The 27790-nt window shown below is 45.7% G+C and overlaps 1 protein-coding gene across 2 annotated transcripts; it reads right to left on the bottom strand.

Moving 5' to 3' along the window:
• pard6ga (par-6 family cell polarity regulator gamma a) lies at positions 1–27162 on the bottom strand. Of its 2 annotated transcripts, none has more exons than XM_078426915.1 (3): positions 26946–27162; positions 8914–9136; positions 1–2864 (listed from the first exon to the last, which is right to left on the bottom strand). In XM_078426915.1, the coding sequence occupies exons 1-3, from the start codon at positions 27018–27020 to the stop codon at positions 2011–2013; spliced, it is 1152 nt and encodes a 383-aa protein (XP_078283041.1). In that variant the 5' UTR covers positions 27021–27162; the 3' UTR covers positions 1–2010. The 2 variants fall into 2 exon arrangements, with proteins under 2 accessions (XP_078283041.1, XP_078283049.1); XM_078426923.1 differs by having other exon boundaries at positions 1–2861.
• Positions 27163–27790: the final 628 nt, after the last annotated feature.

Genomic DNA, 27790 nt, shown 5'->3' with positions numbered 1-27790 from the left:
ATTGTATTCATAGGTAAACAGGTGCATTGACAATCGTTGCAGATACAAAAATAGATAACCCCTCCCCCAAATAAGAGAACGCTTTACGTATAAAATTTGAAATGCATAAAATATAAGATACCATAAAATGATTTGCAGATGAATTCAAGAGACTCAGATGACAATCACAATTTGGTCAAGCCTTAATTTGGTATTCATGTCACTTAAAGCTCCTGATCGTTCATTCCTTAGTATCCATTTTCTACACACTACTAACTGGCACTCGTGCCTATTTGCCGATAAGATTTATTATTTATTATTATTTTCAGCTCCAAAGAGTGTTTTTCTCGACATATTGTAGATGCACTTTTTTAGTTTAGTTTAGGGACACAGCGTGGAGACAGGCTCTTCGGCCCACCGAGTCAGCGCCGACCAGCGGTCACACGGTCACACTAGCACTATCACACCAGTGACAATTTACTATCTTTACCAAAGCCAATTAACCTAAATGTCTTTAAAATGCGGGAGGAAACCGGAGCACCCAGGGAAAACCCGAGCAGGTCAGGGGGAGAACGTAAAAACTCCGTACAGGCAGCACCCATAGTCGGGATCGAACCCGGGTCTCTGGCGCTGTGAGCAGCATCTCTATTGCTGCGCCACCGAGCTGCCTTCTACAACTCAGTTCTTGAAAGTCAAGGAAGTGTTGTAGAGCAGAGGGATCTAGGAGTGCAGGTGCATAGTTCGTTGGAAGTGGCGTCACAGCTAGATAGGCTGGTCAAGAAGGCTTTTGGCACATTGGCCCTCATCGGTCAGATTACCGAGTATAGAATTTGGGAGGTCATGTTGCAGTTGTATAAGGCCCCACATTTAGAGCATTGTGTTCACCTCAGGGCACCATGTTATGGGAAAGATGTTGTCATGCTGGAAAGCTCTGGTGCTGTAAGGCAGCAACTCTATCGCTGCACCACTGTGCACTTCTTAACATTTGTGGCTATTCATCTCCAAACATACTCAACATTAAAATTTAGAAACAAAAACAAACTATGGCCGTTGAATTGGGCATTTTATTAGTCATCGTGGGGGGGGGGGCAATGGTCAGTATGGACTCGGTGGGCCGAAGGGGCTGTTTCCGTGCTGTATCTTTCAATCGATTCAATTTTATGCTGAAACATTTGTCATTCTCTACCATTGCCTCAGATTAATTTAGCCACTTCTTTAGCCAGAGGGTGGTGAATCTGTGGAATTCATTGCCACAGACTAGCTGTGGAGGCCAAGTCAATGGGTGTTTTTAAGTTGGAGATTGATAGACTCTCGATCGGTACAGGTATCTGGGGTTATGGGGAGACGGCAGGAGAATGGGGTTGAGAGGGAAAGATCGATCAGCCATGATTGAATGGCAGAGCAGACTTGATGGGCTGAATGGTCCAATTCTGCTCCTAGAACCTATGAACTTCCAGATTGTACGTGTGTAAGAACCCATGAACTTCCAGATTGTACTTGAGCTAATTTAATACTGACTAGCTAATTAAATTATTGCATCGTATGGGAGGCGCATTCCCAATCTCGTTGTACCCCTGTACAATGACAATAAAGATATATTGTATTGTATTGTGTCTGGATTAATAGCTGTAATAATAACTATGTATTTGAAGAATTTAATGTTCAATTATTGCTACAAACGTCTGCTCATATCTAACAAGTGGTATTATACAAGACAATCATTTCTGACCACAGGTTAGCTTCCATGATTTAAAAAAAAAAGTTTAAACTAATTTGGTATTGTGCTTTTCGATATATCGACTTAAAAACTTCAATGATTTAAAATAATTTATGGCTTTGTGACCTATTCACCCATAAGATTTGATTAATAGTAGTTGCCTTTAAATGTTAAAGGCAATGCATAGAAAAAACAGAGATTACAAATTCTAGTAAAAAAATAGGAAATGTTCCCCAAAAATTCCAGAAATTCAAAAACAGTGAAAGGCAACAAAATTCATTGTTGCCCGCTGACACCGGGCGGAATGGGAAGTGTCAGAGTGTTATCACTGTTCCATCTTCCTCGATGCCTCCCCTGGTGAGGGCGAGACTGTGCCTGGCCTCGGCTTTGATTGCAGTCAACGTGTTAAGTATGCTCGCTCTGTTTTCCCGAATGGAGTCATTGAACGCCAGTTCCTTCTGCAGCCTCTGACTGAGGTGAGCAGCGTTCGTCTGGGAAGCAGCAAAGGAGGAAGGCAGCGGCCTGAAGGGGATGCTGTGCGTGTGGTTGGTCCCCTCGATGATGATGTCAGCCTCCTCATCGCTCTCGTCCTCGGGGTTGTAGTTGTGCATGGCGTGGGCTGACGACAGGCTGTGGTGACTGGATGTGCTGTCGTTGGAGTGGCCAGAGCTGCCGGACATGCGGCTGCTGCGGATGACATTGTTCCTCTGGTTGACCGGCTTGACCGTGACGATGAGGTTATGACTGTTGGCGATCATCATGTCCGTGACCTGGTCGAGGGTCTTCCCCATCACCTCGATCCCATTCACCTCCAGCACCTCGTCGTTGACAGCCAGGAGCCCCGTGCTTTCGGCCAACCCCCCCGGCACCAGCCTGGAGATGAAGATGCCCGGAACCTTCTCCAGGCCGTGGGCGGTCACTCTCACGCTGGTGCCGTCTCGAATGTAGAATCCGAGGGGCTTCTCGCATCCGTGCTTGTACAACCGGACTCTCCGGTGGGTTTCAGGCAGAATGTCCACGTCAATAATGGAAGAGACCGGTCTAAAGTCTTGAGGAACGCTGATGCTGAGGTGAACACGCTTCCGCAGGGTGTCGTTTCGCAGACCTCCCAGAGGCTTCTTCTTTCTTGTCAATGAATCCGTGCCAAAAAGATCGTAGTCTACCTCTTCTGAAAAAGTCAAAAGCAAATTTCTGAAAACGTTCATTCATAATATTGTGCATCATCTAGGACAATTTAAAAAATATATATATAGAGTCATAGAGTCACACATCATGGAAACAGGCCCTTTGGACCAACTTGCCCACACCGGCCAACATGTCCCTGCTACACTAGTCCCATCTGCCCACGTTTGCTCCATATCCATCCAAACCTGTCCTATCCATGTATCTGTCTAAGTGTTTCTTAAATGTTGGGATAGTCTCTGCCTCAGCTACCTCTTTTGGCAGTTTGTTCCAATAATCCACCACACTTTGTGTGAAAATGTTACCCCTCAGATTCCCATTAAACCTTTTCCCCTTCACCATAAACGTATGTCCTCTGGGCAAGAGACTCCGTGCATCTACCCGATCTTTTCCTCTCATGATCTTATGACAACGCCCAGAGGATTGTCGGCTGCCCTCTACTTACCTTGGAGGACTTACACAGTTCCCGCTGCATCAAAAAATCCCAGAGTATTATAAAGGACATTTCCCACCCCGGACACTCCCTGTTTGAACTGTTACCGTCAGGCAGACGGTACAGATCTACAAGGACAAGGACAAACAGACTTAAAAATAGTTTTTACCCCACTGCTATAAAGGCACTAAATGTAGCCGCCAAGGAACGCAGGGGCGATACATAATAAGAGACTGTGAAATCGACAGAAGGATGTAGGGTTGGGTGTTTATGCGTGCTATTTTCATGATATTTATTTTAGTTGTTTATCTTTTTTAAAATATTTTACCTTGTATGTATCGTTAGCTTTTAGAAATGTTTGAATGGTGCACTGACTGGCTGACATTTTACAATTTCGTTGTACATGGCTCATGTTACAATGACAATAAAGGAACTATTCTATTCTACTATTCTATACATCTCTATAAGATCTGTTCACAAAATGCTGGAGTAACTCAGCAGGTCAGGCAGCATCTCAGGAGAGAAGGAATGGGTGATGTTTCGGGTCGAGACCCTTCTTCAGACTGATGTCAGGGGGGCGGGACAAAGGAAGGATATAGGTGGAGACAGGAAGATAGAGGGAGATCCGGGAAGGAGGAGAGGAAGAGAGGGACAGAAGAACTATCTAAAGTTGGAGAAGTCGATGTTCATACCGCTGGGCTGCAAGCTGCCCAGGCGAAATATGAGGTGCTGTTCCTCCAATTTCTGGTGGGCCTCACTATGGCACTGAAGGAGGCCCATGACAGACAGGTCAGACTGGGAGTGGGAGGGGGAGTTGAAGTGCTCAGCCACTGGGAGATCAGATTGGTTAAGGTGGACTGAGCGATCTGTCTCTCTAAATTTAAAAAAAATCTAAGATCACCCCCCATCCTCCTGCGCTCCAAGAAATAAAGTCCCAGCCTACTCAATCTCTGCCCGATAGATGAGACCCTTGAGTCCTGCTGCACTTATGAACTTTTGTTTAGAGATTCTAAATAGCAAAGCATTCCCAGTGAAACCTGCTATTTAATATATTTTAAACCTATTTCAAGTAAACTGGTTGCCATGTAGACATTTCAAAGTGATAATATAGAATTAAACATCAATTAGAATTCACAATGATAAACATTAGACACGGAATGCATTATAGCAAAAATATTAAAAACCATTAGAAAAACTAATCTTATGCCTTATAGTCAAAATTATTTAATCAGATTACATAATGCAATTTAAAAATAGTGAATATAAGAAAATAACTGCAGATGCTGGTATAAATCGAAGGTATTTATTCACAAAATGCTGGAGTAACTCAGCAAGTCAGGCAGCATCTCCTGAGAGAAGGAATGGGTGACGTTTCGGGTCGAGACCCTTCTTCAGTCTGAAAATAGTGAAGATAAATGCAAAGTGCTGGAGTAACTCAGTGGGTCTGGCAGCATCTCTGAATATAAAGGATGGGCTTTGACCTTTCTTCAGACGGAAAGCAGGGGGTGGAGATGAGTGGCGGGTGGAAGAGAAGAGGTGGAGGCGAGAAAAGATAGAGGGTCACAATTAAACAGAAGCCCTGTGTTCGTAGAAGAAATGCCGCACCTCCAAAACTGCCTGCCTCTTCGGGGACTGCCTGCCCCATTCGACGGGGAGTCTGAAATTCCCACCCTGGCCTTAGTAGCCCCTTCAGAACCCATTAAACTGGAGTGGAAGTAATTCCCTTGAGAGACTACCTGAGATCAGGGTGAATCTTTAAAGAAATGGTCAGTGCGGTTGATGTTAAAATTGGATGAAGCTTCAAATAGACTAAGTGATTAACTCCACAAAAACATTACTTTAAAATGCAATTTTTTTGCACATTCACGTGGGCTAGTCCAGAACCAGGGGCCATAGTCTTAGAATAAAGGGGAGGCCCTTTAAAACTGAGGTGAGAAGGAACTTTTTCACCCAGAGAGTTGTGAATTTGTGGAATTCTCTGCCACAGAGGGCAGTGGAGGCCAAATCACTGGATGGATTTAAGAGAGAGTTAGAGAGAGCTCTGGGGGCTAGTGGAATCAAGGGATATGGGGAGAAGGCAGGCATGGGTTATAGATTGTAGATGATCAGCCATGATCACAATGAATGGCGGTGCTGGTTTGAAGGGCCGAATGGCCTCCTCCTGCACCTATTTTCTATGTTTCTATGTTTCAAATAACATTCTGAAGCAAGACCACGATCAGTGTCATGCAACAGAGACACAGGCAGCTGCAGGTGGTAGAAACTGGAGCAACAAACTAGCTGCTGGAGGAACTCAGCGGGCCCAGCCGCATCTGTGGGGTGTGGGTTTTGAAGGAATTGTCAACTTTCCAGGTCAATATATTTTGGGTTAAAGCATTCATAAGTTCCCAAGTTCCAGGAGCAGAATTAGGCCATTCGGCCCATCTGCCATTCAATCATGGCTGACCTATATTTCCCTCTCAACCCCATTCTCCTGACTTCATCCCATAACCTGACACCTGTACTAATCAAGAATCTATCAATCTTCACCTTAAAAATACCCACTGACTTGGCCTCTACAGCCTTCCGTGGCAATGAATTCCAGATTCACCACCCTCTGACTAAATAAATTCCTCCTCATCTCCTTCCAAAAAGAACGCCCTTTAATTCTCAGGGTATGGCCTCTAGTCCTAGACTCTCCCACAGGTGGAAAAATCCTCTCCACATCCACTCTATCCAAGCCTTTCACTGTTCTGTACGTTTCGATGAGGTCCCCCCTCATCCTTCTAAACTCCAGCGACTACAGGCCCAGTGCCTACAAAGGCTCATGATTTGTTAACCCTCTCATCCCTGGGATCATTCTTGTAAACCTCCTCTGGACTGCATTGCATGAAATGTCCTGATCATGCAAAACTGTCTGCTTCTAAATATAGAAACTGTTTACAGGAGCGGCGAACAACGTCAACGGGTGAATTTGAGAGATTGTGCTTCGGATGTTTATCAAATTTTGTATCTGTTTGTATTAAACAGGTAGCTTTGGTCACAAAAGATTCTGCCTCTTTTTTTTCTTTTTGGTGCTTAGAATACCATTCAGTTCAATCTATTGAAGTCACAATCATCTTCGGTGACTTAATTCTGGTAAAATATTAGAGCTTGGGTGCTGGTTATAGACACTAAAAGCTGGAATAACTCCGCGGGTCTGGGAGCATCTCTGGAGAAAAGGAGTAGGTTAACGTTTCCGGTCGAGACCCTTCTTCAGACTCTGGTTGCTGGTTAGATCTACTTTCCCCAGAGATGCTGCCTGAGCCGCTGAGTTACTCCTGCACTCTGTGTCCAGCATCTGTAGTTCCTTGTTTCTACGTATTCACCAATAACCTACTCTCTGGAGTAACTCAGCGGGTCAAGCAGCATCTCGGGAGAGAAGGAATGGGTGACGTTTTGGGTCGAGACCCTTCTTCAATCTGATAGCAGGCAGTGAAGAAAGCCAATGGAATGTTGGCCTTCATAACAAGAGGAGTTGAGTATAGGAGCAAAGAGGTCCTTCTGCAGTTGTACAGGGCCCTAGTGAGACCGCACCTGGAGTACTGTGTGCAGTTTTGGTCTCCAAATTTGAGGAAGGATATTCTTGCTATTGAGGGCGTGCAGCGTAGGTTTACTAGGTTAATTCCCGGAATGGCGGGACTGTCATATGTTGAAAGACTGGAGCGACTAGGCTTGTATACACTGAAATTTAGAAGGATGAGAGGGGATCTTATCGAAACGTATAAGATTATTAAGGGGTTAGACACGTTAGAGGCAGGAAACATGTTCCCAATGTTGGGGGAGTCCAGAACAAGGGGCCACAGTTTAAGAAGAAAAGGTAGGCCATTTAGAACTGAGATGAGGAAAAACTTTTTCAGTCAGAGAGTTGTGAATCTGTGGAATTCTCTGCCTCAGAAGGCAGTAGAGGCCAATTCTCTGAATGCATTCAAGAGAGAGCTAGATAAAGCTCTTAAGGATAGCGGAGTCAGGGGAGGGGTTATGGGGAGAAGGCAGGAACGGGGTACTGATTGAGAATGAACAGCCATGATCACATTGAATGGCGGTGCTGGCTCGAAGGGCCGAATGGCCTACTCCTGCACCTTTTGTCTATTGTCTAAATCCTCGGTCTCCCTTTCTGACAATGCTGTGGGAATACTCTCACCAACAGACTTTAACCGTTTAACGAGGATGACTTAATATTTTCTGAAAATATTATGAATATTAAGCATTTACTGTCCGTGGGAACGGACAATAAATGCTCGCCTCAGATCCCACATATGAATTTACGCACATATGTAAGACCAAAGACCCAACAGAAGCAGCACCCTAAAATAACAGTTATCTGGATATTTGAGATTGCAGTATTTATAAAATGGCTGCTTGCAAGGCCTCGAGTAATTACATCTTCATGCTCCTAAAACGTATTCAAATCTAAAAAAAACATTTGAAAAATGGTAATTTTAGCGTATTTGCTAATTTAATTCAAGCAGTCTAAAGATTTATCTCATCCGAAAAACCCGAAAACCAATTATGCTTTGAACTCGTTATGTTTATAATTATTAGCAGATGTTCAGAATGCAGATGTTAGGAATTTCTTTAGCCAGAGAGTGGTGAATCTGTGGAATTCATTGCCACAGAAGGCTGTGGAGGCCGAGTCATTGGGTATTTTTAAAGCCGAGATTGATAGGTTCTTGATTTGGTAAGAGCGTCAACGGTTATGTGGAGAAGGCAGTAGAATGGGGCAAAGGGGGGAAATATAGATCGGCCATGATTGAACGGCACAGGCAGACTCGACGGGTCGAATGGCCTAATTCCGCTCCTATATCTTATGAGCAGCAATCTGATATTATTTAACACATATTTTCCACATAACTGCATCGTAATATTTTAGTTATATACATTTGATGACTAATCCAACAAAACCAAAGGAGCATGGGAATGCAGAGCCAAAAATAAAGTGGAGATTCAATATCCTGATACGAGGCTGGAGGAGGTGAGGTGCAAACAGAGGACAAATCTTTAGCACATCTTGCAGTGCATTAGCAGTTTTGGGCCCCATATCAGAGGAAGGATGCGCTGGCATTGGAGAGGGTCCAGTGGAGGTCTACGAGAATGATCCCAGGAATGATTGGGTTGACATACAATGCGTGTTTGAAGGCACTGGGCCTGCATTTGCCAGAGTTTAGAAGAATGATGGGGAGACCTCAATGAAACTTACAGAACAGTGAAAGGCCTGGATAGAGTGAATGTGGAGAGGCCGTTTCCACTAGTGGGAGAGTCGAGGGCCAGAGGCCACAGTCTCAGATTAAAAGGATGTAGCTTTAGAGGAAGAATTTCTTTAGTCAGAGGGTGGCAAATCTGTGGAATTCATTGTCACAGAAGGCTGACGATGGATTTTGTTAAGGCGGATATTGACAGATTCTTGATTAGTACGGGTGTCAGGGGTTTTGGAGAGAAGGCAGATGAATGGGGTTGAGAGGGAAAGATAGATCAGCCACAATTGATTGGCGGAGTAGACTTGATGGGCAGAATGGCCTAATTCTGCTCCTAGAGTTTATTAACTAACATTTACTTTAAATCTAATCTAGTTTCAAAATCATACCTTTCCGTTGCACAAAAATTCTGAGCAATGGGTTGGCCATGGTAATAGCTTTATAGAAGTTGTCATTGTTGTTGATCGGAAGCAGGTCACCGTGAACATCGGCATATCCAATTAATATATCCATGTTGGAGATGTTATGTGTATGAAGGATTAGGTTGTAGAATTCATCAAACTTTCCAGGCTTGTACCGGCACAACGAGAATCTTCGGAATTCTGCTCCAAACTGATCAAAAAAGAAAAATTAGTATGGTATTGTCAGTCTGTGAGCATATTTAACATTACATTTAGAAATACACCGATCAGCCAAAACATTATGACCACCTGCCTAATATGCTGTTGGTCCTCCGTGTGCAGCCCCATACGCAGCAGGGTGCGATGCACTGTGTATTATGACACATTCCTCCCGTGACCACCATTAACATTTTCTGTGACTTGTGCCACAGTAGACCTTCTGTCAGTTCAGACCAGACGGGATAGCCTTCGTTGCCCTCGCGCATCGATGAGCCTTGGGCGCCCAACACCCTGTCGCCGGTTTGTGGTTTGTCCCTCCTCGGACCACTGTCGGTAGGTACTCACCACTGCTGACCGGGAGCACCCCACAAGCCTTGCCGTTTCAGAGATGCTCTGACCCAGTCGACTGGCCATAACAATTTGGCCCGTGTCAAAGTCGCTCAGGTCTTTACTCCTGCCCATTTCTCCTGCATCCAACGCATCAACCTCAAGAACTGACTGTTCACTTGCTGCCCAATATATCCCATCCCTTGACAGGTGCCATTGTAACAAGATAATCAATGTTATTCACTTTGCCTGTCAGTGGTCATAATGTTTTGGCTGATCGGTGTATAAGGGCAATAGGAAAATACTGGTAACATCCACATGAAGACAACTTCAGCTCACGATAATGCTTATATAGAGAAAAGCAACATGCAATCTCCAAAACACTGCTGAATCAAAGAATCGAGTCGCGTTTCCTTTTTCACTCCTAATCAAAGACAATGAAAAGGCCATACCCTCCAGGGTATGGCCTTTTCCTAGTATTTGATTAGGAGTGAAAAAGGAAACTCGACTCAATTCTGGAGGGTATGGCCTTTTCCTTGTCTTTGATTAGGAGTGAAAAAGGAAACTCAACTCGATTCTTTGATTCAGCAGTGTTTTGGACTGCTTGGACAGGTCATGGATAGCAGAATATACTTTGGGAAGGTAGAAAAAAAAAATTTAACAAAAATTAAGATAGTAATTTTACAATCATGCATCCTGAAGATGATGGCACCTTGCATAGTATATTACAATTCAATAGTTTTATATTTATCATCAAAATAATAATTAGCCGAGCACAGACAGCTTCATTTACTTTTCTTTGCAAGTTCCAACACCACCCGCCCCACTGCCCACTGCTTGGACCAGGGACAAAATAGATCACCCCAAATGAATTCACTGCAGGTGGCTGGGACTGTCCGTGGAGAATAAGGCAGCATGTCTTAAATCTCAACTCGGACACCGAGATCTACATTTACATTTTTTGAAAAGGCGTAACTGAAAAATTACATCAGAGAATTATATTTACACTTCACGCTGCCTCGGCAAGGCCAGCAGCACAATCAAGGACAAGTCACTCCATGGTCACTCCCTCTTCTCCCCTCTCCCATCAGGCAAGAGGTACAGAAGTGTGAAAACGCACACCTCCAGATTCAGGGACAGTTTCTTCCCAGCTGTTATCACGCAACTGAACCATCCGATCAAAAACCAGAGAGCGGGCCTGAGCTACTATCTACCTCAAGGGAGACCCTTGGACTATCTTGAATCAGACTTTACTGGACTTTATCTTGCACTAAACGTTATTCCCTTTATCGTGTATTAGTACACTCTTTTTGGCTTGATTGTATAGTCTTTCTGCTGACTGGTTAGCATGCAACAAAAATCTTTTCACTGTACCCCGGTACACCTGACAAACTAATCTTCCCATTGCCAAGATAGTAGTTAGTGGCAGTCTCTGGAATATTAGAGTCCACATAAAACTCATGCAAGTCATCGAACAATTTTTTATTGGTAATAAAGCATTTAACTAACGTCAAAATTCTTTTGCAATTGTGATTTAATTTTTTTTAATTAAATAGCTTCAAAGTTTAATTATGTGCACTATACATCATTTTATACGTGCATTATCCTTTTGTGATAAATATCTATTAAAGGATTAAACAAAAATTACATGTTGCTGCATCTCCATTCTGACATTTCAAAAGACACCATTAATCTAGGGTAAATTCAACTGTGGTCTGATCTCTAGAAATACTAGACGATAATCCATTTAGGATGAATTGAATGCTTTCAACTAAATTCTTTCTTATGCCACGTGCAGAACAAACCACTAATTCTGTTCCTTTTCTTCCAAGATACTGCTGCTTTTCCCCCCTCAATTTTTGGCTCAGCTGCAAGGCAAAACATTCAATCCATATAAGAAAATAACTGCAGATGCTGTTACAAATCGATTTATTCACAAAATGCTGGAGTAACTCAGCAGGTCAGGCAGCATCTCGGGAGAGAAGGATTGGGTGACGTTTCGGGTCGAGACCCTTCTTCAGACTGATGTCAGTGGGGCGGGACCTTTGTCTGCCTGACCTGCTGAGTTACTCCAGCATTTTGTGAATAAAACATTCAATCCAACTAGTTTAGGAAGAAGGGTCCCACCCCAAAACATCACCCATCCATGCTTTCCTGGGATGCTGCCTGACCTGCTGAGTTACTCCAGCACTTTGTGTTAGAAACAAAGAAAATAGGTGCAGGAGGAGGCCATTCGGCCCTTCGAGCCAGCATCGCTATTCATTGTAATCATGGCTGATCGTCCCCAATCAATAACCCGTGCCTGCCTTCACCCGCACGGTGGCGCAGCGGTAGAGTTGCTGCCTTACAGCGAATGCAGCGCCGGAGACTCGGGTTGGATCCTGACTACGGGCGCCGTCTGTACGGAGTTTGTACGTTCTCCCCGTGACCTGTGTGGGTTTTCTCCGAGATCTTCGGTTTCCTCCCACACTCCAAAGACGTACAGGTATGTAGGTTAATTGGCTGGGCAAATGTAAAAAATAATTGTCCCTAGTGGGTGTAGGATATGTTAGTGTGCGGGGATCGCTGGGAGGCGCGGACCCGGTGGGCCGAAGGGCCTGTTTCTGCGCTGTATCTCTAAATCTAAAAAAATCTAAAAATCTAAAATCCCCATATCCCTTGATTCCACTAGCCCCTAGAGCTCTGTCTAACTCGCTCTTAAATCCATCCAGTGATTTGGCTTCCACTGCCCTCTGTGGCAGAGAATTCCACAAATTCACAACTCTGGGCGAAAAAGTTTTTTCTCATCTCAGTTTTAAATGGCCTCCCCTTTATTCTAAGACTGCGGCCCCGTGGTTCTGGACTCGCTCAACATTGGGAACATTTTTCCTGCATCTAGCTTGTCCAGTCCTTTCATAATTTTATATGTTTCTATAAGATCCCCTCTCATCCTTCTAAACTCCAGTGTTCTTTGTGCCACCCATTACTTCTCTCCAGAGGTGCTACCTGTCCCACTGAATTTCTCCAGCATTTTGTGTCTATCTTTCGTTTAAATCTTTCATTGACTCATTTACCTGTCACTGAAAGACCACCACTGCGACTCCCCTTTTGTCTCCTCACATATCACTGGCGCGTGAAAGGCCATACCTTTTCAACAAGCCAAGCACCGACCGTAATCCCACCTACAATCCTGCTTCCTTTCAAGGGGCACTAAGCCTTCAGCTGCTTCCTTCTGTGCTCCCCACAAACCACGACTTGCTCCCTTTCATCAGATTTTGAAAGATTTCTCTTCCAAAATGCTGCTGAGCATTTCTGTTTGAAGGCCACTTCAATATACTTCATACACATGTATTAACCTTACACGACATTCAAGTCCAGTCTGTCACCATTGTCACATCTTGACAGTTTTGCATAAATGTTTATCCTTGTGGATATTTAAGCCGAATAAAAAAAGTACCGAAAACGTTGGAAAGCTGAAACATGACCAAATCTACTTTCTGAACTATTTCTTATTAATATTTAAGCTTAACATGTTTAGACAGCGTGATATTTTGCCTGAGGCAATGTTTCAAATATTATAAATCATTTTTTTAATTTATTTTTGACAGGAAACAAACACCTTACATTGAGTTTAGAGATACAGTGTGGTAACAAAGTGGCCCTTCAGCCCACTGAGTCTGTACCAACTAGAGGTCCACGCACACTAATACTATCCCACACACTAGGGACTATTTTGCCAAGCCAATTAGCAAACCTGTACGTCTTTGGTGTGGGAAGGAACCGGAGCACCTGGAGAAAACGCACGCAGGCCACGGGGAGAACGTACAAACCCCGTACAGACTGCACCCATAGTCAGGATTGAATGTGGGTCTCTGCAGCGGTAAGGGAGCAACTCTGCCGCTACACCGCCGGGCCGCCCCAATGCTCTATATATTGTCGGTATTGTGATGGCTATAATTAAACTACATCAATTCAAAAGAATCTGATTGCAGCACGAAAAATGTATACCCAATGGAAATATAAGAAAATAACTGCAGATGCTGGTACAAATCGAAGGTATTTATTTCACAAAAATGCTGGAGTAACTCAGCAGGTCAGGCAGCATCTCAGGACAATAGGTGCAGGAGTAGGCCATTCAGCCCTTCGAGCCAGCACCGCCATGGCTGATCACTCTCAATCAGTACCCCGTTCCTGCCTTCTCCCCATACCCCCTCACTCCGCTATCCTTAAGAGCTCTATCCAGCTCTCTCTTGAAAGCATCCAACGAACTGGCCTCCACTGCCTTCTGAGGCAGAGAATTCCACACCTTCACCACTCTCTGACTGAAAAAGTTCTTCCTCATCTCCGTCAGACTGAAGAAGGGTCTCGACCCGAAACGTCACCCATTCCTTCTCTCCTGAGATGCTGCCTGACCAGCTGAGTTACTCCAGCATTTTTGTGAAATAAATACCCAATGGAAATATGATTAGTTAAATTTTAGTTTTGAGACACAGCACGGAAACAGGCCCTTCGGCCCACCGAGTCTGTGCCAACCAGTGATCCCACAGGTGATCTGAAAGCGAGTATTGAGATTAGGCAACATTCTGCACTGGTTCCAATTTTCTAAAAGAATTATCTAAAAAAAGAACTAATTTCCACATACGAAATGCAGAATGTTAAATGCAAATCTGCCACAATGTAATTACGTCCCCCTGCATTGGTTAAATTGCTATCCAACTTAATTCAGTGCAGCAACATATTAATTTCTAAGTCCCAAAATTTCAACAATTCAAGTTTTACTGCGTAGTAGTTACTTAAAAGATGAACAGCTTCTGGAAGTGATTTTAATAGACTAGCTGTTTGTTTCTGTGTGCCACAAATAATGCAGGGAGTTGTGGACATAGCCCAGACCATCGCGCAAACAAACACTTCCATTGACCCCGTCCACACTTCACGCTGCCTCGGCAAGGCCACCAGCATAATCAAGGACCAGTCTCATCCCGGTCACTCCGTCTTTTCCCCTCTCCCAACAGGCAAGAGGTACAGAAGTTTGAAAGTGCACACCTCCAGATTCAGGGACAGTTTCTTCCCAGCTGTTATCAGACAATTGAACCATCCTATCAACAACTAGAGAGCAGTCCACACCTCCCATCTACCTCATTGGAGACCTTTGAACTATATTTAATCAGACTTTATTGGACTTCATCTTGCATTGAACGTTACATCCTCTATCCTGCATCTATACACTGTGGGTGGCTTGATTGTAATCATGTATAATTGTTTCACTGACTGGATGGCACAAGAACAAAAAACTTTCACTGTACCTCGGGTACATGTGACCATACTAGACTAAACTAAACTAGCAGACAAGAATTAATACATCTGAAACAGTCACAATTTAATAATCCGATAATAAGATGTACACAAAATGCTGGAGTAACTCAGCGGGACAGGCAGCATCTCTGGAAAGAAGGAATGGGTGCTGTTTTGGGTCGAGATCCTTCTTCAGACCTGATCTTATAAAATGTTTACAAACTTTGCACAAAAAAAATATCGCAATTTGCACTCAGCAAATCAATGCAAATTAGTTCTTTTGAATACATAATCAAGCCTTGTTCCTGTCTCAATTAGCTTAATCGCTGGACATTACAAGAACGGCAGAAATTTTCCATTAAAAGATAACTAGAGATATTGTGTGCCAGTGAGTGGTGAAAACAGGCTTGGACAAGCACGGTGTTTATTTTGAAATTTTAAAACTAAAACCAGTTTTGCAGGAACTCTCCATTCTAAGAAATAAGACTCAACTACTGCACTGTGCAGATAAACACTAGTCAGTGTACACAGCAGTGCAAACAGGTCTAATTCACCAAAGAAAAAGCTTTTGCTATGCATTACAAAATTACATGCTAAACTATTTGTGCTGTTGGCTGTTTATTAAATTATTTTCTTGCCAGTGAAGGTTCATTTCAAGATTTGCCACCATTACACTGGATATAACCAGGATAGCCTGTTTGCATTTAGAAAGCTTCCACAAATGTCATTGTGATAGCAACCAGATAATGTTTGTTTACTGATGTTGACAATGATAATATTGAGCAGTGCCAGATATTTATCTTGTTTCCCCAAGGTATTATTTTATCATGCCACTCTGACATTCGCATTGTTCCACACATCCCTCCTCCACCTTCTCTCCTATGAAAAGTCAACTTGCATGTCTCCTCCCCGGTTGTGACAAAATGTTACCTGTTTCTCTTTCCAAGATTCTCCGTGACCTGCTGAGCTTTTCTGCCATTTTTCTTTTTTGGTTTAGAAAATTGAGTTTCTTCCAGACCCAGTCCATCTAAAAAAAATGCTACATGTCTGGTCGTACTAACCTGCAAACACCCGATCGTGTCTGAACTTGTAAGCTAAGCAGGCTGAAGCCTCGTTAATATTTGGATGGGTGACCGCCTAGGAATAAATACCAGGTGCAGTGCACATAGGGGCAGCAGACTGGCACAGATTAGAGATACAGCGTGGAAACAGGCCTTTTAGCCCATCCCGACCACCAATCACCTATACACTAGTCGGAAAGAAAACTGCAGATGCTGGTTTAAATCGGCTTCACAGTGGCGCAGCGGTAGAGAAATGCTGGAGTAACTCAGCGGGTCAGGCAGCATCTCTGGAGAGAAGGAATGGGTGACCGAGACTTCAGTCTGAAGAAGGGTCTCGACCCGAAACGTCACCCATTCCTTCTCTCCAGAGATGCTGCCTGACCCGCTGAGTTACTCCAGCATTTTGTGTCTACCGATACACTGGTTCTATCCTACACAATAGGGACAATTTACAGATGCCATTTAACCTACGCGACTTTGGAATGTGTGGGGAAACCGCAGTATCGACAGAAAACCCATGCGGTCGGTCTCAGGGAGATTGTACAAACTCCGGACAGACAGAACATGTAATCAGAATAGAACCTGGGTCTCTGGCTCTCTAAGGCATCAACTCTACCGCTGCGCCACTGTGCGGCCAGCAGCTGGTAGAGCTGTTGTCTCTGTTACCTCCAGTTTGTAGGGAACGGATGAGAAAGTGGAATATAGAACTAGATGATCAGCATGGACTCGGAGGGCTGAAGGGCCCGTTTCCATGCTGTATCTCTAAACTAAATAGAATAGCCTTTAATGTCATCCAAAAACATGTTTTTGGACGAAAGTACGTTACCCACAGTCAACAATGAGAGGCAATAAAAAAGAAAGCAGTAAAACACACAATCACAAAACCAACATAAAACAAAGAAACATCCATCACAGTGAGTCTCCTCCAGTCACCTCCTCACTGTGATGGAAGGCCAGAATGTCTTTTCTCTTCCCTGCCGTCTTCTCCCAGCAGTCAGGCAGTCGAAATTGCCACGTTGGGGCGGTCGGGGCTCCCGACAATGAAGCCCCCGGCGAGCGGTGGAAAATCCCGCTGCCTATTCCAGGCCGCGCCGGACGGTGAAAGGTCCGCAGCGGGCCGTCCCAAGCCCCACTATTCGGGGCGGGCAAAGACGCTGCCGGAGCTCCCGAAGTTGGCCCCCACCCAGGGACCTGCGAGCTTCCGACGTCCACAGGCCCCGCTGCCGAAGGCGAGTCGCAGTCGCACTCGCAGCGACACCACAGCCTCCGAAGGCAGCCAGCTCCGCAGGTGGCAGGTACAGTCCAGTCTCTGCGAACCAGAGCCCCAGGTGGTCCCAGCTGGAGGCCGCCAGCTCCAGGTGTTTGGCCGATGGTAGGCCGCAGCGTGAACGGAGACACCACCCAGAAAAAAGGTTGCGTCTTCGTTCGGAAGAGACATTTTTTATAGCTCCTCCCCCTCCCCACATATAGTATACAAACACAAAAAATACTACATCACATCCAAACACTACAATTAAGACAAAAAACAAAAAACCCCACAAAGAGACAAACTGACTGCAGGTGAGCCACACCGGCTGCGCAGCGCCGACACTTCCTTGAATGAATTTAAGGTTCATTCCATAACTAAGAACCATTTCAAGGTTTGAGAATTAAGTATGCACTGAGAACCAACCATATGTTAAGATGGAAACTGTCAAATCAAATCTCCACTAAGAAATACAATGGACAATAGGTGCAGGAGGAGGCCATTCGGCCCTTCGAGCCCTCCAGAAATACATCTCCATTAACCCAGGAACTAATAATGCAAGGCTAAAACTTGCCCAAAGCTTTAAAGCTTCAGGTGTGATTTCCATGGCTTCCAACATAATGACAACGAGAAGCAAGTCAATATAGATGACTGTTTAAAAATAATTTATATAGAAAAAAAACCTGAATCTTGATAACTATTTGGAATTGTTTTAATTTGGAGCTTTTCAAATCATGAATCCTTTAAGCAATAATGCTACTTATCTCCATTAAAGGTTAATCAGTCGCAGACTGAAACTAATATGCAATCTCGAGCAAACATTTTGAATAACAGTGGAACAGTTTCGAGGCATGCGTATCTCTAAAGCTACTATTTACCTCATTGGAGACCCTTGGGCTATCTTTAATCAGACATTATCTCGCACTAAACATTATTCCCTTTATCATGTATTTGTACACTGTGGACGGCTCGATTGTAAGCATGTGTAGTTTTTTTCCCGCTGAAGGGTTAGCATATAACAAAAACCTTTTTACTGTACCTCAGTACATAGAGTCAAAGAGTGACACAGCGTGGAAACAGGCCCTTCTGCCCACACCGGCCAACATCTCCCAGCTACACTAGTCCCACCTGCCAGCATTTGCCAGCAACATGTGACAATAAACTAAACTCTCCTGGGTCCAGAATATCGATGTAATCACAAAGAAAGTCATCAATGCCTCTACTTCTTTAGAAGATTGAAGAGATTTGGTATGTCGGCGAATACTCTATTAAACTTCTATATGCGTAGGTTAGAGTACTGGCTGACTGGTGATATTACAGTCTGGTTCAGCAACTCAAACGTCCAGGAACAGAGGAGACCATTGAGAGTGGTAGACACTGCCAAGTCCATCACAGATTAACTAGTAATACTGGTTATTCATTTACTCTACTACAGTAAACCCTTGCAGTAACAGACCATGGGGGGAGGGGAAGAATGGTGTCTGTTATAACCGAGTAATGGGTTATCAGTGTATGGGTTTTGTGTATTAGTTGTTTCTACAACCAAAGGCGTTGGTTACTACACAGGAGAACACAAAGAGACACAAAATGCTGGAGTAACTCAGCAGATCAGGCAGCATCTCTGGATAGAAGGAATGGGTGACACAAAGAACACAAAGTGCTGGAGTAACTCAGCAGGTCAGGCAGCATCTCTGGAAAACATGGATAAGTGACGTTTCGGGACGGGACGTTTCTTCAGACTCTCGGTCTGGAACTGGGCCTGGAATCCAGATGAGTTGATAGCCCCGGCCTGCTGGTGGCCAGGGAAAGAGGCACGGATCGGCGGAGTCAACGGCCGTGGAGAGAGTGCAGGTAAGGGTCGGCAGTGGCAAGTGAGGCTTAGAAGGGGCCGAGGAAGGGATGGGGCTGGCGTCTGCGGCCCAGCCTGGCGGTGAAGGTTGGTAGGTTCGTCCGCTATAACTGAAACCCGTTATAGAAAATAGGTGCAGGAGGAGGCCATTCGGCCCTTCGAGCCAGCACTGCCATACATTCTCAGTAACCCGTGCCTGCCTTCTCCCCATATCCCTTGATACCACTAGCCCCCAGAGCTCTATCTAACTCTCTCTTAAATCCATCCAGTGAATCGGCCTCCACTGCCCTCTGTGGCAGAGAATTCCACAGATTCACAACTCTCTGGGCGAAAAAGTTCCTTCTCACCTCAGTTATAAATGGCCTCCCCTTTAGACAATAGGTGCAGGAGGAGGCCATTCAGCCCTTCGAGCCAGCATCGCCATTCAATGTGATCATGGCTGATCATTCTCAGTACCCCGTTCCTGCCTTCTCCCCATACCCCCTGACTCCGCTATCCTTAAGAGCTCTATCTAGCTCTCTCTTGAATGCATTCAGAGAATTGGCCTCCACTGCCTTCTGAGGCAGAGAATTCCACAGATTCACAACTCTCTGACTGAAAATGTTTTTCCTCATCTCAGTTCTAAATGGCCGACCCCTTATTCTTAAAATGTGGCCCCTTGTTCTGGACTCCCCCAACATTGGGAACATGTTTCCTGACTCTAACGTGTCCAACCCCTTAATAATCTTATACATTTCGATAAGATCTCCTCTCATCCTTCTAAATTCCAGTGTATACAAGCCTAGATGCTCCAGTCTTTCAACATATGATAGTCCCGCCATTCCGGGAATTAACCTAGTAAACCTACGCTGCACGCCCCCAATAGCAAGAATATCCTTCCTCAAATTTGGAGACCAAAACTGCACACAGTACTCCAGGTGCGGTCTCACTAGGGCCCTGTCCAACTGCAGAAGGACCTCTTTGCTCCTATACTCAACTCCTCTTGTTATGAAGGTCAACATTCCATTGGGTTTCTTCACTGCCTGCTGTACCTGCACGCTTCCTTTCAGTGACTGATGCACTAGGATACCCAGATCTCGTTGTACGTCCCCTGTTCCTAACTTGACACCATTCAGATAATACTCTGCCTTCCTATTCTTACCACCAAAGTGGATAACCTCACACTTATCCACATTAAACTGCATCTGCCATGCATCCGCCCACTCACACAACCTGTCCAAGTCACCCTGCAACCTCATAGCATCTTCCTCACAGTTCACACTACCACCCAGCTTTGTAACATCTGCAAATTTGCTAATGGTACTTTTAATCCCTTCATCCAAGTCATTAATGTATATTGTAAATAGCTGCGGTCCCAGCACCGAGCCTTGCGGTACCCCACTAGTTACTGCCTGCCGTTATAAAGAGGTTTGTAAAAACAAGGGTTTACTGTATTATATATTTATCTGTGTTTTATCTCGACTCTATAGTTCTGCAATGTTACATTCTTCACAAAAGGAAAGAGGAGGCTCAGGAATTATATACTAAATAAAACCAGGAAATTCTTGTCATGGAACAATAAAATCATCCAACAAGTACTGTAAAACTGTCATCATAAGTCATTAAGATGTGTTGTTTACCTGACACTGTGCCCATTACATAACGAATGTGAAAAGTAAAACAATACTAAGAACCGAGAAATTGTTCAAGTGATTTTTTCCTCATGCATCCTAGGAACATCAAATGATAGTGAAGCTAGCCAACAATTTTGGCAAAGTGAGAACATTCACACTGCTGTTTCCATGCAACTAATCTGATTATCCCGATAGTCATTGTTTACACATGATAGTGTGGCTGAATCCTGCATGCAATTAAGATAGAATAGACTCCACAAGGCAAAACCAGCCCTCGGGCTGATTCCTGAAGTCAATCTCCACGTGGCTATCCCCTGATGGAACACGCAGACTGCAAACAGCAAAGCATACGCCAACATGCTGAGATGGCAAATTTTGTTCCAGTTCCTTTCAATTCAAAGTTAATGGGTTAGCGTGCTTCATTAGCACCATACAAATCTCACCGGAGATACCTCACGCTGCCTCGGCAAGGCCACCAGCACAATCAAGAACGAGTCGCACCTGCAGGTCCTTCTGACAGTTTCTTCCCAGCGTTATCAGGCAACTGAACCATCCATCCCACCACAACTAGAGAGCAGTCCTGAACTACTATGTGTAGGAAGGAACTGCCGATGCTCGTTTACACCGTAGATTCAAAATGCTGGAGTAATTCAGCGGGACAGGCAGACAATAGACAAAAGGTGCAGGAGGCCATTCGGCCCTTCGAGCCAGCACCGCCATTCAATGTGATCATGGCTGATCATTCTCAATCAGTACACCGTTCCTGCCTTCCCATACCCCCTGACTCCGCTATCCTTAAGAGCTCTATCTAGCTCTCTCTTGAATGCATTCAGAGAATTGGCCTCCACTGCCTTCTGAGGCAGAGAATTCCACAGATTCACAACTCTCTGACTGAAAAAAGTTTTTCCTCATCTCAGTTCTAAATGGCCTACCCCTTATTCTTAAACTGTGGCCCCTTGTTCTGGACTCCCCCAACATTGGGAACATGTTTCCTGCCTAGAAGGAATGGGTGACGTTTCGGGTCGAGTCCCTTCCTCGGACTAATATCTAGCTCATTGGAAACCCTCGGACTATCTTTCATTGGATTTACTGGCTTTATCTTGCACGAAATGTTTGAAGAAGGGTCTCGACCCGAAACGTCACCCATTCCTTCTCTCCTGAGATGCTGCCTGACCTGCTGAGTTACTCCAGCATTTTGTGAATAAATTTCCTTTATCCAGTATCTGTACACTATAAATGGCTCGATTATAATCATGTATTATCTTTCCGCTGACTGGTTAGCATGCAACAAAAGCTTTTCACTGTACCTCGGTACACGTGACAATAAACTGCACTCAAATTCAAAAACACCTGTCTAGGGCTAGCAGAGTGAGCATATACACACCTTGCATTTACGTGATGTTTATATCACTGCAGAGCATTTCAAAGCCCTTCACAATGGTCTTATCAAACAACATTTGACACAGAGATATTAGAACAGGTGAGCAAGAGGGGTGATTTTTGGACAACCTTGGATTAATCTTGTTGATCAAGGACAATCTTGAAGGATGGGGCAAATAAATGGGCAGGTAGCAAAGTCCAGAAAATAGATCGCAAACAGGGAAAGCACTAAATAAATTTAGGAATATACGTACACAGTGACAATTGGATAAATTCACAGATCTGGGAGCGCTGTATAGAGATGAAACAAGTTTGGGCCATGTAGATTTGAAAACTTCGGGTTATGAAAAAAATGGAATTCTGAACAAGACAGAACAGGGACAGTAGAATTATTTGGGGAGATTTGAAGCACGTGAAAGGTGGAGGCTGTACAAGGACAAGACATACAAGGTGGTGCAGCGGTAGAGTTGCTGCCTTGCAGTGCCAGAGACCTAGGTTCGATCCTGACTGTCTGCACGTTCTCCCCATGACCTGCATGGGTTTTCCCCGGTTGCTCCGGATTCCACCCTCAGATGTACAGGTTTGTAGGTTAATTGGCTTGGTAAAATTGTAAATTGCCCTAATGTGTGCGGGGATTGCTGGTTGGCACGGACTCGATGGGCCGAAGGGCCTGTTTCCGCACTGAGTCACTAAATAAGATAAAGGCGTGGATGAAGACTGTCAAAAAGCTGAGGCAGGCAAACAGGCCACATATCACAAAGTGCTGGGGGAACTATAGAGTCAGGCAGCATCTGTGGAAGGGATTTTCAGGTAATGTTTCATGTCGAGACCCTTCTTCAGACCCCCAGTCTAAAGATGATGTGCGCGCTGTCCATTCCCTCTACAATACAATACAATATATCTTTATTGTCATTGTACAGGGGTACAACGAGATTGGGAATGCGCCTCCCATACGATGCAATAATTTAATTAGTTAGTCAGTATTAATTTAAACAACCCAATGAAACAAATTGTAACAGTTTTAAAACAGAATAAAGTGCAAGTAGATCTGTGCCGGATCACTGTGCGATGTGACCATCCGGCTCAGCAGGACCGGTTCATAGCAGCTATGGCCCTGGGGATGAAGCTGTTCCTGAGTCTGGAGGTGCGGGCATAGAAGGTCTTGTATCGTCTGCCCGATGGTAGAAGTTCGAACAGACTGTTGCAGGGGTGTGAAGAGTCTTTGTGGATGCTGGTGGCTTTTCTGAGGCATCGTGTGTTGTAGATGCCCTCCAAGGCTGGTAGCTGTGTTCCGATGGTCCTCTGAGCTCTATGGACTACCCGCTGAAGAGCTTTCCTCTTTGCCCAGATGCAGCCCAGCCCGCTGAGTTCCTCCAGCATTTTATATTTTGCCCAAGATTCCAGCATTGCAATTCCTTGGGTCTCCAGGCAAAGTTACAAAAGTGGATGCATGCCATCATGCAGTTCGAAACACTTCCCAGGACCGAAATAGAGGCCAAGCTTCAAAAAGGTTTGAGCCTCAAAACAGCTCGGGAACGGAAGGAGGTAACGAGGTTCTCCCTTCCTATTAATCAGCTCTTGGGAATTTCTGCTCAGATCGTGAAATGATCAAGCGATTTCAGAGCAAGCAGTAACATGCAAACTGTTCGCAGAAAACTCCCACTTCAAGTACAATTTATTATAAAGCACACAAATGGCATGGATATTGCGCAAGATTACAAGAAACAAAACTCGTCTGGGAAGCAACATCAACCCTTCACGCATGATGCATTACACAGTAATCCTAACATCCAGGTGAACGAACAGCAAACCTCTTTAGCCAAATCTAGTTGCAGCTGACCCTGGAGAAACAGGTCCCCAAGGGGAAAATAAAACTCAGGAGGGCTGGGTGAAGTGAGGAGAAAGACAGGGGTGGGGGGTGTAACAACTCTCTCCAACTGCCGGGGCACCGTTCCCCTCTCTACTGATGCTGCCCTGAACAATTCAGCATTTCCCAGAATTTTCTGAATTTATTACAGAATTTCCAGCATCTACTTCTGGATTTTCAACAGGTTCCAGATGTCACTTCCTCCACTTTGTTTTTTTACACACATACACCGAAGCAGGGAGCTGAGAGGGAGAGATAGAAGAAACCTTTTTACAAACAGCTTTGCCCCAAAACTTTTCTCCACTTTAAATGGAAATCGACCTTGGTTGAAAAAGAGAGCCAAAATTGCTACTTTTTTTTGCGTGTGAGAGTGGTGGTGGGGGGGGATTTCTTTGCTGGGAAATGATTATGACTCCCGTCTCGTCTGCTGGTGATTTAAAACACATAAGGAGGGCTTGGGGTATAAAAGGAGGCGGCAGTAGCACAAGCAATATTGACATTTGGAGCCGCCCCCCACCATCTTTTCCCCAACCCCAATTATTCCCACCTTTCCCCACCCTCAGCCCCCACCAAAACCCCTCCAACATCCACCTATCCCCCCCCTCCACCTAACCCCACCACCCACCCTACACCTAAACTGCCCCCATCCACCTCACAACTTCACCCAATTCCCCTAACCCTCCACACCAATCCCTCCCAAGCCACCCCTACCCAACTGCCCTAACCCAACCCCCAACTCCCCTAACCCTCTCCACCCAACCCCCCGAACCCCTTCCATCCACCACTCCCCTAACCCCCTAAACTCCCAACACCCACCCACCCTCTGACCTCCTCCACCCATCCCCCCTTAATTCCCCCACCCACCCACCCATCCAGTGAAAATGTCCAGTGAATTGGCCTCCACTGCCTTCTGTGGCAGAGAATTCCACAGATTCACAACTCTCCGGTTAAAAAAGTTTTCCTCATCTCAGTCCTAAATGGCCTACTTATTCTTAAACGGTGACCCCTGGTTCTGAACTCCCCCAACCTCTGGAACATTTTTCCTACATCTAGCCTGTCCAATCTCTTAAGAATTTTCATGTGTTTCTATAAGATCCCCTCATCCTTCTAAATTCCAGTGAATATAAGCCCAGTCAACACGTTCCCCCTCTCCCTTCCCCTACCCCATCCTCCCTCTCCCCCCCCCCCTTCCTAATTTGAGGAAAGACATTATTGCTATTGAGGGATTGCAGCGTAGGTTAATTCCCAGGATGGCAGGACTGACATATGATGAAAGAACGGGTCGACTGGGCTTGTATTCACTGGAATTTAGAAGGATGAGAGGGAATCTTATAGAAACATATAAAATTATGAAAGGACTGGAGAAGCTGCATGCAGGAAAAATGTTCTCAGAACTTTATTCTGTTTTAAAACTGTTTCTAATTTTGTTTCATTGGGTTGTCTAAATTTATACTGATGAGCTAATTAATTTATTACATCCTATGGAAGGCGCATTCCCAATCTCGTCGTACCCCTGTACAATGACAATAAAGATATATTGTATTGTATTGTAAACTAAGGTGAGGGAAAAACGTTTTCACCCAGAGAGTTGTGAACCTGTGGAATTCCCTGCCACAGAGGGCAGTGGAGGCCAATTCACTGGATGTTTTCAAGAGAGAGATGGATGGAGCTCTGAGCAGGAGCTATCTGCAAAACCACACATTTTAGTATCATCAATTCACTGGATGTTTTCAAGAGGATGAGATGGGATCTTATCGAAACATATCAGATTATTAAGGGGTTGGACATGTTAGAAGCAGGAAACATGTTCCAAAATTTGGGGGAGTCCAGAACCAGGGGCCACAGTTTAAGAATAAGGGGTAGGCCATTTAGAACGGAGATGAGGAAAAACTATCTCAGTCAGAGTTGTGAATCTGTGGAATTCTCTGCCTCAGAAGGCAGTGGAGGCCAATTCTCTGAATGCATTCAAGAGAGAGCTAGATAGAGCTCTTAAGGATAGCGGAGTCAGGGGGTATGGGGAGAAGGCAGGAACGGGGTACTGATTGAGAATGATCAGCCATGATCACATTGAATGGTGGTGCTGGCTGGAAGGGCCGAATGGCCTACTCCTGCACCTATTGTCTATAAGAGAGTTGGATGGAGCTCTAAGCAGGAGCTATCTGCAAAACCACCCATTTTAGTATCATCAATTCACTGGATGTTTTCAAGAGAGAGCTGTTAGATTTAGTTCTTAGTAGGGCTAAAGGAATCAAGGCAAGGGATTTGGGGAGAGGGCAGGAACGGGGTACTGATTGAGAATGATCAGCCATGATCAGATTGAATGGCGGTGCTGGTGTCAAAGGGCCGAATGGCCTCCTCCTTTAAATCAAATCAAGTCAAATTGTTTTATTGTCATTCAAAAATAGATTTGAATGAAATTGGCGTTACCATGCAGTCCTGCACCTATTGTTCTCTACGTTTTCACCTTAACACCCACTTCCCCTCACCCGCCCCCAAATCCTCCTCACCTCCCCCCCAAATCCCCCTCCCCCCCAATCCCCCTCACCCCCCCAAATCCTTCTCAAACCCCCTCCCCCAAATCCTCCTCACCCCCCATCCCACTCACCTCCCCCATTCCTCCTCCCCCAAATCCTCCTCACCCTCCCAAATCCTTCTCACCGCCCCCCAAATCCCCCTCACTCCCCCCCAAATCCTCCTCACCACCCCCCAAATCCCCCTCACCTCCCCCAAATCCTCCTCACCCCCCCAAATCCCCCTCACCTCCCCCCAAATCATCCTCACCCCCCCAAATCCCCCTCACCCCCCCAAATCCCCCTCACCCCCCCAAATCCCCCTCACCTCCCCCCAAATCATCCTCACCCCCCCAAATCCCCCTCACCCCCCCAAATCCCCCTCACTCCCCCCCAAATCCTCCTCACCACCCCCCAAATCCCCCTCACCTCCCCCAAATCCCCCTCACCCCCCCAAATCCCCCTCACCTCCCCCCAAATCATCCTCACCCCCTCCCCGAAATCTCCCTCACCCCAGATCCCCCCCATTCCTCCCCAAATCCTCCTCACCCCCCCATTCCTCCCCAAATCCTCCTCAGCCCCCCAAATCCCCCTCACCCCCTTCCCCCCAAATCCCCTCACCCCCCCAAATCCCCTTCACCTTCCCCCCAATCCCCCTCCCCCCAAATCCCCCTCACCTTACTCTTCACCTCCACCGCCACCATGATGTCCAAGCCCCTCAGCATGTCCGCTGTGCCGTAACTTCTACTCATTCTCCTCCTTTATCGATCGTGTTGATCGTGTTGCCTGGATCGGGGGAGAGGAGAGGGGGGTGAGGGCCGACGACGACTCTCCCGCCGCTCTCTCTCTCTCTCTCTCTCAGTGTGTCCCGGAGCCGAGCAGAGCCCGGACAGTTGCTCTCGCCTCCGCCTCCGTCTCTGTCTCCGTCTCTCTCCCCTCCCCTCGCCGCGCACCGATGAGATCACTCGGCTCCACACAGCTCCTCCCGACCTGCGGGCGGCGCTGCAGGTAGGAGGACCATTGATCATCCCCGCACACATCTACATTCAGCTCCTCCCGACCTGCGGGCGGCGCTGCAAGCAGGAGGACCATTGATCACCCCCCCCCCCCCCCCCCCCCCCCCCCCACCCCCACCCCCACCCCCACCCCCACCCCCACCAGACACACACACACATCTACATTCAGCTCCTCCCGACCTGCGGGCGGCGCTGCAGGCTGGAGGACCCACTGATCATCCCCACACATCTACATTCAGCTCCTCCCGACCTGCGGGCGGCGCTGCAAGCAGTAGGACCATTGATCCTGCAGGACCATTAATCATCCCCCTCCCATACACATACATATCTACATTCAGCTCCTCCCGACCTGCAGGCGGCGCTGCAAGCAGGAGGACTCATTAATCATCCCCATACACTCACACACATCTACATTCAGTTCCTCCCGACCAGCGGGCGGCGCTGCAGGCAGGAAGGACCCATTGATCATCACTCCACACACACAAACACACAAACACACACACATC

The sequence above is a fragment of the Rhinoraja longicauda genome, chromosome 2 (genome assembly GCF_053455715.1).
Source record: "Rhinoraja longicauda isolate Sanriku21f chromosome 2, sRhiLon1.1, whole genome shotgun sequence".
NCBI lineage: Eukaryota > Metazoa > Chordata > Chondrichthyes > Rajiformes > Arhynchobatidae > Rhinoraja > Rhinoraja longicauda.
Note: the sequence above shows the minus strand (reverse complement) of the source record. Positions and strands in the feature narration are given on the sequence as shown.